This window comes from Equus przewalskii, chromosome 1, assembly GCF_037783145.1.
Source record: "Equus przewalskii isolate Varuska chromosome 1, EquPr2, whole genome shotgun sequence".
In the NCBI taxonomy this organism is placed as follows: domain Eukaryota; kingdom Metazoa; phylum Chordata; class Mammalia; order Perissodactyla; family Equidae; genus Equus; species Equus przewalskii.
Genome location: NC_091831.1, coordinates 30,285,800 through 30,300,887, shown reverse-complemented (window position 1 = coordinate 30,300,887; position 15,088 = coordinate 30,285,800). Strand labels below are relative to the sequence as shown.

The 15,088-nt window shown below is 42.8% G+C and overlaps 1 protein-coding gene across 5 annotated transcripts in view; it reads left to right on the top strand.

Moving 5' to 3' along the window:
• The window catches only part of CNNM1 (cyclin and CBS domain divalent metal cation transport mediator 1), a 61,983-nt gene that overhangs the window by 13,253 nt on the left and 33,642 nt on the right, over positions 1-15,088 (top strand). For all 5 annotated transcript variants that reach the window (XR_011522666.1, XM_070559498.1, XM_070559486.1 and 2 more), the window contains exon 2: positions 13,422-13,565. Coding sequence is in view for 4 of the 5 variants with exons in the window: in XM_070559498.1 (XP_070415599.1) it covers positions 13,422-13,565 (144 nt within the window). In the remaining variant the exon portion in view is untranslated. The remainder of the gene's footprint in view (positions 1-13,421; positions 13,566-15,088) is intronic.

Genomic DNA, 15,088 nt, shown 5'->3' with positions numbered 1-15,088 from the left:
GCAAAGCCTTTACGTTTGCAAAGATCTTTCCAAAACAGTAACTCATTTTGTGCTAACCGTGCATGTGAAGTCAGTAGAATTTATCCCCATTTTGTATATGAGGCACCTGGGATCTGGAGACACAAGTGTCCTGCTCAGTGTTAGTGACTGAGGCAGAACCAGAAGCCACATCTGTGAATCACCGCCTCAGATCCCGGACCCACAGAGAGTCGTAGACATCCCAGCTCCTCCATTTCCTGCTATGTGACTGGGGCGGGTCACGCTACCACTCTGAATGAGGCTTATCATCCTTCTTCTTGAAATGGGAGTAATGATACTACATTGTAAGCTTACTGGGAAGGCTAAAGATAATGCCTGGACAGCACTCAGGAGTCTCCACCATTTGCCTCAGACCTCACCGATCTAGTTAAATGAATTGTACCTAGTTAGTCGTTTTGTATAACAAATGCTTCCTCTGATCCAGCCTATGTAAAAGTCGTTGTATATAATAAGAAGACAAAAGTGAGAGCTATATACTTTGGATAGGGCTCGGGAGACCAAAATTGAATTGTGGCAATTTCCTTACATTTCTTTTATCCTGTCATCAGTTAACATTAGGTTTCCTCCTCCATCACTCTGCCCTTCGTCAGACATCCCAGGCAAATGAAAAAACACAACCACATAAGCAAATATCACCGTCAGATCAACGAAACCCCTCAAAGCTCCAAGCAGTCCTCTGAAATACAATGTTAGGCTAGAAATGGGAAGAAGGGTTGGACCAGAAGCCAGAAGTATTGTGGGGAGGTGGGCCTGTGACTCCTTCTTTCCCTTTCCCTGTTCAAAGCCCTTCTCCTCTCTTGCTAACTCACTAGTGAGGTGCTAGGCATTATCTCTGCATGCTTTCCTGCAGGCTCTGAGCATTTACAAAATAAGTTTCCATTTCTATTAACACACTTGAGGCAGGAAACCTGAGATTTGCCTTGAAATGTGGAGTCTGCAAGGCATGTTGGGAAGAGCACAGGCTGTGGAGGCAGACAGACCTGGGTGTGTTTCCGGCTCTATTGCATACTAACTCTTGGCTCTTGGGCAAGTCACTTAATTTTTCTAAGTCTCAGTTTCCTCATCCACATACTAGTAAAAACAGTCCTCATTTGCAGAGATACGATGAAGACCAGACGTTACATATACACGCAGTGAACAGAGAACTGGAAAAGGGAGTGAATGTTGACCTGTGCCCTCCTGGAATCAGCTTGGTTTAGATCAGAAACAGTGTGGAGAACATTGGAATCATTGTAGGCTGTCTTCACTTAGAATGAGAACCTTCAAAATGGTAGGTTTTAAGGTCACCTCAGGTATCTGGCTTACTTCAAATAGAGCTCCCCAAGAGACACACCTCTCTCTTCTCCCAGGGACCAGCCTAGCTTGGCTGTAGCCCCTGGCCTGGCCCAGAACTAAATGATCTCTGGATGACTAAGGCAAGCCCTGTTTGCCTTGCAGTGTATCTTCCTCATATCTGAGGTTGGTTCATGTTCTGAGAATGTCATCATCATCCAAAGCTTAGCCAGATCACTCTGGGTCAGCATGGTGATTTGTAAGCAGGGGATCTTGGTTATGTTTGGCCTGAACCTAGAGAGACAAACTGGCCCCCTGGGCAGCCTCCAAGACCAGTTCTGAGTCTGAGAAGCCTGAGGTTAAAGTATTCAGTCTTATTTAGTTGTGTCTTGAAGCTTTCCACAAACCCCAGCTAGGGCAGGTCCTGTTCACTTCCCTGAGTTCAAATATTGGCTCTGTCATTTATTAGCTGAGTATCCTTGGACCAGTTAGTTTCTGAATTGGGAATAAGCACAATGCATTTTGAAAGAGTGGGAAAGAAGGCAACGTATATACCCAAAAAACATGGTGGCCTTTAAGGGCAGCAAGACTTCAGAAATGATCCTCCCTGGTAACTGGTACATGTTACTAAGATGGGGAATAACCTCATAAATGTAGTATTTGGGGCAGTCAGTCTGGTTTTGATGGATAGGATGGATTAGAGCTGAAAAAAACAAAAGTAGGATTGCTTAGGATATTAGCGCAGAGATCCAGAATGCAATGAGGACATGGAAATTAAGGACTATCCCCCTGCAGTTGAAAGGGGGGAAAATCTCTGAGACTTCATTATCTTCTGGATTCTCCTTCTCAGTCTCCTTTACTGGTTACTCCCACATCATATTCACTGATATACCCTCAGCACCTGAGGCAGGGCCTACCCATATCAGACACTTAGATATTTGTTGCATGAATGTTGGTTGCATTTCTGTGACCTCTAAATGTTGGAACGCCCCAGGGCTCAGAAATGGATCTCTTTGTCTACTCTCACTCCTTTGGTCATTTCCTTCATTCTCCCAAAGATATCACTAACTCCACACTTATATTTCCAGCTGCCTCTTGGCGTCTCCACTTGGAGGTCTAAAAAGGCATCTCAAACTTAAACCTGTCCAAACTTGAGGTTCTGCTCTCCTCGCCAACCTATTCTTCGCACAATATTCCCAAACTCTGTAAATTGCAGTTCCATTCTTAGTTTCTCAGACCCCAACTTCTCTTTCTCTCTTGCCCCACATCCAGTCCCTCATCTAGACTCTGCTTTCAATATATCTACAGAATCTGACTATATCTCACCACCTCCACTACTACCATCCCCGTCCAAGCCACCAGCCACTTCTCCCTCAGATGAGTGCTAGAGCTTCTTGTGAGGTCTCCCTGCTTCTACCTCTGCCCACTTTGTGTCCATTCTTAACACAACAGCTAGAGATCTGTTTAAAACGTCAGATCATATCACTTTTTTGCTAAAAAGAAACATACACACAACAATACAAAACTCCACAATGGCTTTATCTCACTCACAGTAGGCGTCCTTACAAAGGCCTTCCAGGCTCTATCGCAGTTGCACCTACCCACCCCTTACCTCCCTGACCTTGACTCCTGCTACTCTGCAAACTCTTCAGCCACTGCACTGGCCTCCCTGCCATTCCTCCAGCACATCAGTTACACTTCCAGCTCAAGGCCTTTGCATCTTGTTCTACTGCAAAGATGTCCCACAGATATCCATGGTGCTCCTTCACCGCCTTCAGAAATTTTTGTGAATACCACCTTCTCAGGGAGTTCATCCCTGGCCTCCCTTTCCTAAAATAACACCTGCTCAGTCACTCCCACACACTCCCTCATCAACCTTCCCTGCTTTGCTTTTCCCCGGAGCACCGTGCTATAGATTTTACATATTTATCTGGCTTATTGTCTCTCATCTCCACTTACTAGAATGTAAGCTACAGGAGGAAAATGATTTGTTCATGTGTTCATTGCCGCCTTTCTAGTGCCTAGAAGAGTGCTTGGCATATAGTAGGCATTCATTTGGTACTTGTTGAAAGAATGAAGAAAAGATGAATTGGAAGAATATGGGGATTTTTTTCTAAATAGGAACAAAGGAAAAGGAAGTAAAACGTGACTCCTGGATTATGAGTCTGGGTAACTAGAAGGGTGATGGCCCCATTTATTGTAGTGAAGAGGGAGGAAGAGCGGGGATAGCGGGTCTTGAAGATTATGTGTTTCTATTTGTGACTTCGACAAGACAAGGACACAGCTCAGGCAAAATATCTAAAACAGGATGAGAGTTCAAAATAGATGCTGATGTTAGGATATAAATTTAGTTCTCAGGAAAGAGGTGATGGTAATATTTAAAGTTGGTTCCTTCAATTAAGATGTACAACTAGGTACTGGGGGGCTTTGGGGAGGAAAAAAAAGAGGAAGATTGGCAACAGATGTTAGCTTAGCGCCAATTTTCCCCACCAAAAAAAAGTGATATAATTAAAAATTTTGAAGAAACAAAGTGATAGGCTGTGCGGGGATCTTTAATCAGCAGGAGAGAGAAGAACAGAGGATCAAGGACTGGAGCAGAGGTTTTTAGAGTGCCCATTAGAGTCACCTGAAGAAGTTTTAAACATCCCAATGCCTGGACCAACCCAAGACCAGTTAGATCAGAACTTCTGTGGGTGGGACACAGGTATCAATAGGTTTTAAAGCTCCCCGGGTGATTCTCACGTGCAGCCAAGGTTGAGAATCACTGAGCTAGTCTTTGAGATATATTTTTCTTTAGGTGAGGATAAAGTAAAGGAATCCACAATAGAAACAGAAAAATATCAGTCATTAAGGGTGGAAAGAAAACCAGGATGGTCTTGACCAGTTCTACTCAAATGTGCATAAGAATCACCTGGAGAGCTTGAGGAAATGCAGATTCTGACTCAGACTGCTGGGATGGGGGCCAAACTTCTGCACCTCTCACAAGCTTCCAGGTGATGCCAAATCTTCTGGTCCAAGGGCCACACTTTGAGTAGCAAGAGGCAAGAGCTGTGCTTCTCAAACTTTAGTGTGCATAAGAATCACCTAGGATATCATTAAAACAGCTGTCTGAGCTTTGCTTCACCACCCAAGATCCTCATTCTGCCGGTGGGACCCAATTACCTGCATTTTGAAAAGTGCCCAGGTGATGTTCAATGCTGCTGCTCCAAGGAACACACTTCAAGTGGTAGAGGGTCATCAAGACAAAGGTAAGAAAGAAGAGGCACTCAATACTGTCTACCAAATGAATAAAAGATGCTGTAGGGATGCCAGGGAGAATAAGAACATGGCAAAAGCCACTGGGTTTTACAAGGTGAAGGTCAAGAGTGAGGCAGAAACCATAAAATCATTTCTGCTTTCCTTGGTTCTCTATTTCCAAGCAATCTGCTTTCTTCCCAGCTTCTATGTTTTATCTTGGAAACAGTTACCTTATCAAAGTAATGTAGCTATTTTTGAAAGAGAGAGAAAGCAAATCAATTATTTTCTTTTTGTTTTTTCAAGGCACAGGAGGTATGCTAACAGGGTCCTTGGGAGCTGTTCTTTGTGGATGTGCCTAAACCATCTGGAGGTTATATTTATTGAAGACCTTTGGAGGGTATTTCAGCTTCTTTGAATACCAAAATACAGTTGTGACCTTGCTGCCACTGCCTAACTTTCTGTCTCTTTAAAGCAGGGTGTCCAATCTCAGCACTATTGACCTTCCTTGTTGTGGGGCCGTCCTGGGCACTGTAGGATGTTTAGCTGCATCCCTGGCCTCTACCCACTCTATACCAGTAGCATCCCCTACCCCAAGTTGTGACAACCCATATTGTCTCCAGACATTGCCAAATGTCTCCTGGTGGCAAAATCAGTGCCAGTTGAGAACCACTGCTTTAAAAGCAATGTCTGAAAACCTAGTTGCCCTTCTAAGAAATGTGACTTGTGTGGGTATGTTGATGCCAGGTGGTAATGAGATAGAGCCCTACCAGTAACCAGTACTGAGACCACCCTTTGGATTCTTGGGGCGATAGAAAACACTAGTTTGACTTTCATTAGTGGGAAGTTTTATTGACCTCAAACACACGAAGAACTCAATAGATAGTGCAAACGCTACAAGAAACCCCTTTACAAGCTCAGCGTTAAACAGTCAACAACCACTCCCTAGCCCATGTCAACAAAATACCATAACTACCACATCATATGAGAGAAGTATTCATCAGCTTGCCACTACAACTATCCTTTGCTCCAGGAGATTCTTTTCTGTCTTTCCATGAGTAGTTAGCATCTTGTAACTTAAACCAGGTGCACCAAAAGGACCAGGATTTTTTTTCCCCCAAGGCAGATTAGCCCTGAGCTAACATCTGCCAGTCCTCCTCTTTTTGCTGAGGAAGACTGGCCCTGAGCTAACATCCGTGCCCATCTTCCTCTACTTTATGTGTGGGACGCCTACCACAGCATGGCTTGCCAAGTGGTGCCATGTCCGCACCCAGGATCTGAACCGGGAAACCCCAGGCCACTGAAGCGGAACGTGCGCACTTAACTGCTGCGTCACCGGGCCAGCCCCAGTACCAGGATTTTACCAGACATCTCCGTGCTGCTTTCTCTTCCTCATTAATAGGTCATCAGACAAATAACCAGAGTGCCATAGAGCCTACCCATAAACCAGTTGTTTTCAAACTTTAGCCTGCATCAGAACCAGCTGTAAAGCTTATTAAACCGCAGGTCACTGGACCACAACCCTAGTAGGTTTGGGATAGGGCCTGACAATTTGCATTTCTAACTAAGTTCTCAAGTGATGCTGATGCTGCTGATCCCTGGACCATGCTTTGAGACCCATTACTATAAAACAAGTAATAGTTCTCAGCCTCGGCTGAATTTTAGCATCACCTGGCAAACGTTTTAAACTGTTGATGCCATGGCCCCACCCCAAATCGATGGAATTAGAAGCTCTGGGCAGGGATCCACTCTTCAGAATGTATTTAAAGCTTCTTGAATCATTCTAATGTACAGCCAGCATTGAGAAGCGTTGAGCTAGGTGAAGTGCATTCCAAAGCATTGGGCATGGAGGTTGGCCCTGTTTAATGGAAGGCTATAATATGACTTAATCCCAGGAAGATGTGACTCTGACCACTTATGCTTCATTGAAGATTACTTCTCCGGTTCCAACCAAAACCATCCTCACATTGTCATCCAGACAAGGCTCAAGCTATCAGTGCATATTCTCCACTTTGTGTCTCATCAGGGTATGGACAGCATTGCAGCTAAAGATTATAAATCAGAGGCCAGGAGGAAGTAGTCCATGCTTGAGGGAAGCAAACCAAGGCTTAAGGAGCCCGCAGCTGCTAGAAACTAGGAGAGGTGTGTCAGCAAGCCAAACCATCAGGATGGGGCTGGGGCTTCTGCTGAGGCTGGAGACCAGCAACGCAGCAGGCAGTCAAGCTAGAAGCCAGAGAGTCTGTAGTTACCAGTTCAGAAGTAGAACACCAGTGAACCCAGAATAAAATATGCTCTTTAGGACAGAGACAAGTATAGCCTTAATTTTTAGAAAATGCATTTGCCATAAAATCTACTGTTTCTTTATCTTTCAGCTTAGCCCAGAGATTTCCCATCTGTTGATGTTCAGTGCCACAACAGTATGGTCAAAGAACATGTTTTTAATATACCTCATAAATAGAAGCATTCATGAATTTTTTTACTTAAAGAATTACCTTTTGCCTCATCCTATCTTAACGAGATCCAATAGGCCATTGGAATTAGCAAGCTTTAAGTTTGCCACTTTGACTATTTTTAGCAAATGGAAGCGTGATTTTTTCAGGGCCCCATTGCTTCAGACTTATGTCAAGGCTGAGAGTGTGCAAAGCAGAGCGCTTAGCAGCTTCTCGACATCTGCTGCTCAGTGCGGCTCTGCCGTTCTCCCTGTGTCATCTTGTTTGCAGTAACGATCCGAAAGAAATGGTCTTTCTTTCTTCTTCAAGGAAAATGGGCACCAAATGAAAGAGAATCTTTTAAAGGAAGTTGAAAAAAAGAGGCTAACTTGCTTAAAAATATGCATAAGACACATGCATAAGACAACAGTTCCTATCGTCTCTCAGTAGATTCTGAAGAAAGCCGGGGGCCTGTCCAAACATTTCTGATTCACAAAATGAGGGATTCTCGCAGTTCTCAAGAACATCCTCTCACAAACTCCGAGACTCCCCTGGACTGTATGTGAAGCCTCCTGACAAATTATGATGTTCTGTACAAACGTTAATGCTCGTCATCCTTGTTAACCTAAATTATTTCACAGGCATCCAGCTTTTCTAGTAAGTCAGAAGGAAACTGAAATTAATGGACTAATAGTCATGAGAAAGGCGCTTGAGAAATTCTGATAGTCTGCAGAGGGTCACCTCCACAGGGAAGGCCACAGTTCCTGTTCACAGAACCTCATAGAAGGGCAGAAGAGAGAAATAGCCCAAATTGAAGCTGCTCCTTCAAGTATGCCTTTAGGAAGTAAACACAACACTCATCCACGGGAGGAGCAATAATGCTTGTTGGAAACCAGCATCTGCCTGGAAAAAGATGGAAACACTTGGGAAGTTTGAGCACCCACTGCCCCAGTTTGCCCCAGTTTATGAGTTTTAAATACCCATGAGTCATCCCTCAGGTTGATAAAATCCCTAATAAAGAAGAGAACCTACTATGTTCCAGGCCCACAGCTCTTTGTTCTCAGATTCTCTCCTCTCATCTGTGATAAGGCCTCATTCCCTATTTCCATCACCACAAAAAATCGTAAGATGATACCTTCTCCCAATGGCCTCACCTGTGTCCATTTGTGGTCTCTGCCACATCGTAGAGCACAGAATGACAACAAGCACTCTAAACCAGCATGTCACCAGCACTACCACCCATGTCTAAACAAGTATTGCTTTTTCATTTCAACCTGTTCTCTTTTTATGAAGGAGTTCCTATTTTTACTCACTTGTGTGTAGGTTGCAACTTTCAGCCCCACCAATCTACCTGTTCATTCAGGCACTGGTTATTTTTTTTCCACTTGGCTTTTTTTTTTTTAATAACAGCTTTATTGAGATATAATTCACATACCATAACATTCACCCTTTTAAGGTGTACAATTCAGTGGACCATCCATTGTGTAGCCATCACTATCTAATTCTAGAACATTTCATCACCCCAAAAGAAACTCCTTAATTTCTTCCCATTCCCTTCTTCCCCTAGCTCTTGGCAATTACTAATCTACTTTCTTTCTCTATAGATTAGCCTATTCTGGAAATTCCGTATAATTGAAGTCATACAATGTGTGGCCTTTTGTGTCTAGCTTCTTTCACTCAGCATAATATTTTCAAAGTTTGTCCATGTTGTAGTGTGTATCAGTACTTCATTCCCTTTTTACAGCCTGATGATATTCCGTTGTCTGGATATACTACATATTGCATATCCATTGATCAGTTGATGGACATTTGGATTGTTTCCACTTTTTAGCTGTTAGGAATAATAAGGCTGTGAACATTTGTGTACATGTTTTTGTGTGGACATATGCTTTCATTTCTCTTGGGTATATACCTAAGAGTGAAATTGCTGGATCATAAGATAATTTATGTTTAATATTTTGAGAAACTGCCAAACTGTTTTCCAAAGCAGATGAATCACTTTACAATCCCACCAGTAATGTCCGAGGATTCCAATTTCTCTACATCCCCATCAAGATTTGTTTTTGTCTGTCTTTTTTATTGTAGCCTTTCTCGTGGGTATAAAGTGGTATCCCATTGGGGTTTTTTTTTTTTCCTTTTTCTCCCCAAAGCCCCCCAGTACATTGTTGTATATTCTTCGTTGTGGGTCCTTCTAGTTGTGGCATGTGGGACTCTGCCTCAGTGTGGTTTGATGAGCAGTGCCATGTCCGCGCCCAGGATTCAAACCAGCAAAACACTGGGCCGCCTGCAGCGGAGTGCGGGAACTTAACCACTCAGCCATGGGGCCAACCCCACATTGGGGTTTTGATTTGCATTTCCCTAATGATGAAGATGTTGAGCATCTTTTCATGTGCTTATTGGCCAATTATATATCTTGCTTGGATAGATCTCTATTCACATCCCTTGCCCACTTTTTAATTGAGTTGTTTTTATGAGTTATAAATTTTCTTTGTATATTCTGAATACAAGCTCCCTATCAGATATGTGGTTTGCAAATGTCTTCTCCCATTCTGTAAGTTATCTTACACTTTTTTGATGCTGTCCCTTTTTAATTTTGATGAAGTCTAATTTATCTACTTATTTTTCTTTCTTGCTTGTGCTTTTGGTGTCTTATCTAAAAAACCATTTCCTACTCCAAGGTCACAAAGATTTACTCCTATGTTTTTTCCTAAGAGTTTTATAGTTTTCACTGTTACATTTAGGCATTTGATCCATTTTGAATTAATTTTTGTATATGATGTGAGGTAGGTGTCCAGCTTCCTTCTTTTTCATGTGGATATCTACTTATCACCCACTAGTTATGGCGTTCTCCCTCTGTGCCAGGTGCTGTCCTAGATTCTGGGGAAATGGAGATAAGTAGAACATAGCTATTGCCCCTCAAGGAGCTCACCATCGTAGTGGGAGGATCACATATAAATAGAGAACAATGACATGGTGAAATAATGTATATGCAGTGCCTAGCACTGTGCCTGGTCCCCAGAGTGTATAGCAAATGGTAGCTGCTATAATATAATAATAGCTGTTATTATTGTTATTGTAAATGCCAATAGACAGGGATGTACAAAGTGCTTTGGCAGGAGAAAATGACTCACTTTTCCATGTCTCAAGATTGGCTTCACTTGGGGCCGCTCCAACACGTCTGGGCCCAGGAAGAGAAGGGATATGAGGAGATAGGTCTCTTACGGGCCAACTTTTTTGAAAGAGGAAGGACCTCAAGTATGTGTATCATGAGAACAGCAGTTTTCTTGTCCCTGTGTGTCAGCTCAGAACAGGGTTATGTGATTGCTGATTCCTCTTCTAGTCTGTACCCAAGAAAGAATGACTTCCTTCATTTGTTTTTAGATCTCTACAGGCACTTGAGGGAATCTTAAGGACTGATTGTGGTAACAAAATGTTTCTAAATAGATTACCTAAGTACATTGTCTTGAATATCATGTAATTAGGACTTAAAATCTCTATTCTCTGGTGATCGCATAGTGTATCCTCAAATTGAACTTACCAAGTATAGACCAATGGTGGATTTTCACATGGAAGTTATGGTACTCTTTGTGAAACATCATAAAATATCAATTTATTTAATCCTATCATATGAACTAATCATCTTAGTGGCAGGAAGTATGGCTGTATTGTCTGTATTCTAGGTTCCACACTGCAAAAAGTATCCAGTTATAGAAAACAATTTTAAGAAATCACTTTTCCAAGTTTTTCCATTATACTAGTCATTTGTTTTGCTATCTGCCAGCACATGTTAGCAGAAAAGTGAGAACGGGTAGCATAAGTTTAAGAACAATGTGTTGGAAAAAAAACCTTTAAATTGAGCACATTCTAACAATGAACATAATCTAATTTAAGCTACAAAACACTTCAGTCCAGATGGGTAGGATGCAGTTGTTTCAAAGGATAATTTTAGAACCACTGATGCAGAGTTTAATTTAAACACATTGTATTTTATCAAAAAATAAACATTTTAGTATCTCATTTTAATATTATCTATAATATCAACTGTGGATTTTATTCAGTATTAGTTCAGTTCATCAGGCACTTATTGGCTGCTCGTTGTATGGACGGAAGCATATCTAAGTGTATGAGACTTTGTCCTGAAGGATCTTGTGATCTGAGGAAGAAACATGGTCCAGCAGAGGACACACACATTGCTAGTTACAAGAAGCAGCAACTTGTGATAAATTCTCTAATGTGATAAATTCTCTAATGTAGTTATCAGGGACTTAGAAACACAGGCGAGGAGAGGTTGGTTCAGATTCAGAATGGGGCAGATCTGGGAGAGCTTTCTTGAGGAACTGACACCTGAGCTATAACTGGAAGGGCCAGCGGAGAGAGGATAGCAGAAAGACCAGTGTGAGCCAAGACTTGGAAAGTGGACATGGAGGAAATTGAGGAAGTGGAGGTAACCTGGTACAGCTGGAGTATAGAATGATTAGGGAATGTAGCAGGAAATGCATTTAGAAAGATAGAGAAGAGCCCCATTTTGCAGTCTTGATAATACCAAACTAATGAATCTAGACTTGCTTCTGTGAGCACTAGGGAGCCATGGAGGGTCATTGAGCAGGGAAATGGTATGATCAGATCAGTGGGAGTGAGTCAAAGGACAGGTTGAAGGTGGAGAAGGAATTAGAGACCATTCTTGAGTGATACAAATGCCATCTTTCCCATTTATTTCTGGGTAAAAATTCCAATGGGTAACTATCCTGTGATTTAAGGTATTCATCTGTTTAAATTTTAATGGCTAATTATGCCTCTGGCACACTGACTACTTCTCGTCTCTGATATGTTTATCGATGGCCGAGAAAAGCTTATAAAAGGTAACACTGAGAAAGCATGAACTTCCTTTTTTCTTTTTTTGGCAAGAATAACACATCTAAGTCAGTACCCTCAATTTTTTCCTTAAATGTCTCTTAGCCAAAGAAAGAACCACTCAGATATGCATTTTAGAAACAAGACTAAGAAATGTGTCTATCAAAAGATGAAAACAAACCAAGGTGAAGCAGGACTGTTAGGTAAGAGTCAGTCCCTAGGTTAGGACTGAATCCAGTTACCTGGGTTTGCAATCCAGCTCTGCCATTTATGGGCTGTGTAACTTGAGGCATGTTACTTAACCAATCTGAGCCTCAATTCTTTCACTTGTAAAATGGGGATAATAATAATACTCGCGTCAGGGTTGTTATGAAGATTAAATGAATCAATACATGTAAAGTGCTCTGAATAGTGCCTGGCACATAATTAGAGCTCGATAAATGTTAATTATTATTATTAAGTTGTTGGGCAATAAAAATTTAAAAACTGCCTATGACACATTATAGTTTACAATGTGCCTTTACACATCTGCTCGTTCATTTGAGCTCCGCAGTCACCTATGGGTACTGGTTGTCCTAGTTACCAGTGCTGCTAACAAAGCACTCCAATACTTAGCAACATAAAACAACAACCATTTTATTATGCTCACAGATTCTGTGAGTCAGGCATTTGGACAATGTACAGCAGGAATGGCTTATTTCTTCTTCACAGTAACTGGGCCCACAGCTGGAGATGATTTGAATGGCTGGGGAGGACTCCAGAGGGTGGCACTAGATCAGCTGAAATTGTGCATCTACTGCCAAGGTGGCTTCTTTGCTAACCTGTCTGGTACTTTAGTAGGATGCCTGGAAGGCTGGTCTCAGCTGGGACTGTCGCCTAAGCACGTGTGTGGCCTCTCCACCATGGCAGCCTCAGGGTAATTGTCAGACTTCTTAGAATGTTTCTGCAGCAGAAGCCGCATGCCTTTTATGACCTAGCCTCAGAAGTCACATAGCAGACACGTCCCCATTCTCTATTGGTTGAAGCAGTCACAAGCCTGCCCAGACTCAAGGGAAGGGGCTATAGACCACACTTCTCAATGGGAGGCATATCAAAGAGTGTGGGGGCCATGTTTTAAAATCACCACACTGGTATTATTCCCTAATTCTAGATGAGAAGATTGAGACTCGGTAGAGGTTAAGTGATCTGCCCAGGGTCGGGCACACAGATAATAAGTGGGAGAGTTGAGGTCAGGGGAGGGAGGAAGCTTGGAGGAGGAGAACGGCTTCAACCCAATCTTCTGACTCCAATTATTGTTCTTTCAATTAGGTTATTCATCATCTTTCAGCTTAGATGTATTTGCTAAATGTGAAAGTTCAAAGAAAACAAATTTAACTGGCTTTGGATATATTAGGTAACTTTCCTAAAAAGAGACAGAGATATAAAAGTATAATGTTTGCATTTATAAGAGCTTGTACACAAACTTCATATTTTAAGGAGGTCCTGGGATGGGTTCAGTCCCAAGCTTAGTCAGTGAACAAATTTGTATAATTTTCTTACAAGGAAAGGTCTCTGAAAATGTCCCAATGCTTAACTACAACTTCATTTGTTCTTCAGGAAAATCTCACCTGGCCATCGTTCAGCGGGTGAATAATGAGGGAGAAGGGGACCCCTTCTACGAGGTGATGGGCATTGTCACACTGGAGGACATCATAGAGGAGATCATCAAATCAGAGATCCTGGATGAAACTGACCTCTATAGTAAGTGCACAGCCTTGGCCATCGTCCAAGGTCATCCTGTTTTCCTCTGAGACTCTCAGAACTGGCTTAGTTTGATAGACAGTGTGAAAGGGTATCAGGGCAAGCCCCATGTATGTGTCAGTCACCTGATGCCAGCACGGCCAGATACCCTGACTTGAACCACCCCGAGTCACCGAGGATGTGCTAGCTGAATGTTTATCAGGAGGGGACCTTCAGGAACTGAGCCAAGACTATGAAAAGGAGACTTCCTGGTCTTTGGATGGAAAAGGAACTAAAGGAAACAAAGTGTACCTCGGATGATGGCCAGAGGCCGCTCTGCCCTTGTTTCTGTCCCCTGTGTTGTTTCTGTTTTGTCTCTTCGCCCACCTAGACTCAGACCCCACTACCCATGGGGTTCCACTCACACCAGAACATCAGTGCGCAATGGAGACTGTCATGAGGTTTCCCACCCGCAACCTATGCCAAAACCTTGACTATCGCTTCTTAGACACTGCTCTTCTCCCTTATGCTTTTTTAGCTCTGCCGCCTGGTTTCTTGTTCTCCTCCCTTCTGCACCCCTGGCTCCTGCCCCTGCTTCTGTCCCTGCTCCCTTCTTCCTGGTCTCCTCACCCTCCCACCCACTGCCCCTCAGGAACAACATGGACTCTTCTATGCAGATAGTGACTGCTTTGGGGTACTGAGCCTTCTCAAAGCTTTGCTTGCAAACATTGCAAAGGCGTGCTTTGTCTCCGGGCTTGGGAGTGTTATCTAAATCCACAGGAGTCCCTAGGCCAAGAAATGTTTCTTTCCCTGAATTTCATCTTGTGGGGCACCAATCCCTTTTCCTCCCCTCAGATAACCCATTCCAGACCCCTGTCCTGTGTTTGCTAGAAGTAGCTATTGAGCAGCTAGAAACAAACTCCCGGGAGAAAAAGCTTTGATACTATAGAGCAGTGCGTGGTGCAGGAAGAATGCCTTCTCCTTGGACTAAGAAGAGATCAAACCTAAAAGATGGGCCAGACCTTGATAAAACACAGCAGGAATGTCACAGTATCTGGTATTGCTGTGGTGCCCTGGCCAGGCCTGTCTTCTTCAAATAGGGATTGACCTCTCCCTCCCCCTTCCCTTCTCCACCTCTGCCCACTACTCTTGATTTAGGATTCCCAAGTGTTTCCATAGAAATATTGGTGAAGACATTCACACTAAAGTGTTAGTGGCTGATAATAGTGTAATGAATAAGTAAATGAGTAAGCTCCTCCTAGGGCATTTGTTCTAACAACCTTAATGCTCCAAACGCTCAATATTAAAATAAAAAGAATGAAGAGGAGATCAGGGGAATGATTCTCCAATGATGACATGTTAAGTGGCATTCTGATGGAGGAAAGAGAGGGGATATTTTGGCAAACATGTCATGAAAAGCAGAAGGTTGCTCACCTGTGAGAGCAAAAGAACGGGTCTGATGCATATATTTGCTGCTCTCTTGCTGAGCGATCCTCTTTCTGTAGGAGAAGGTTAGGGTTTCCCACGCTTATAAATAAGCTTCT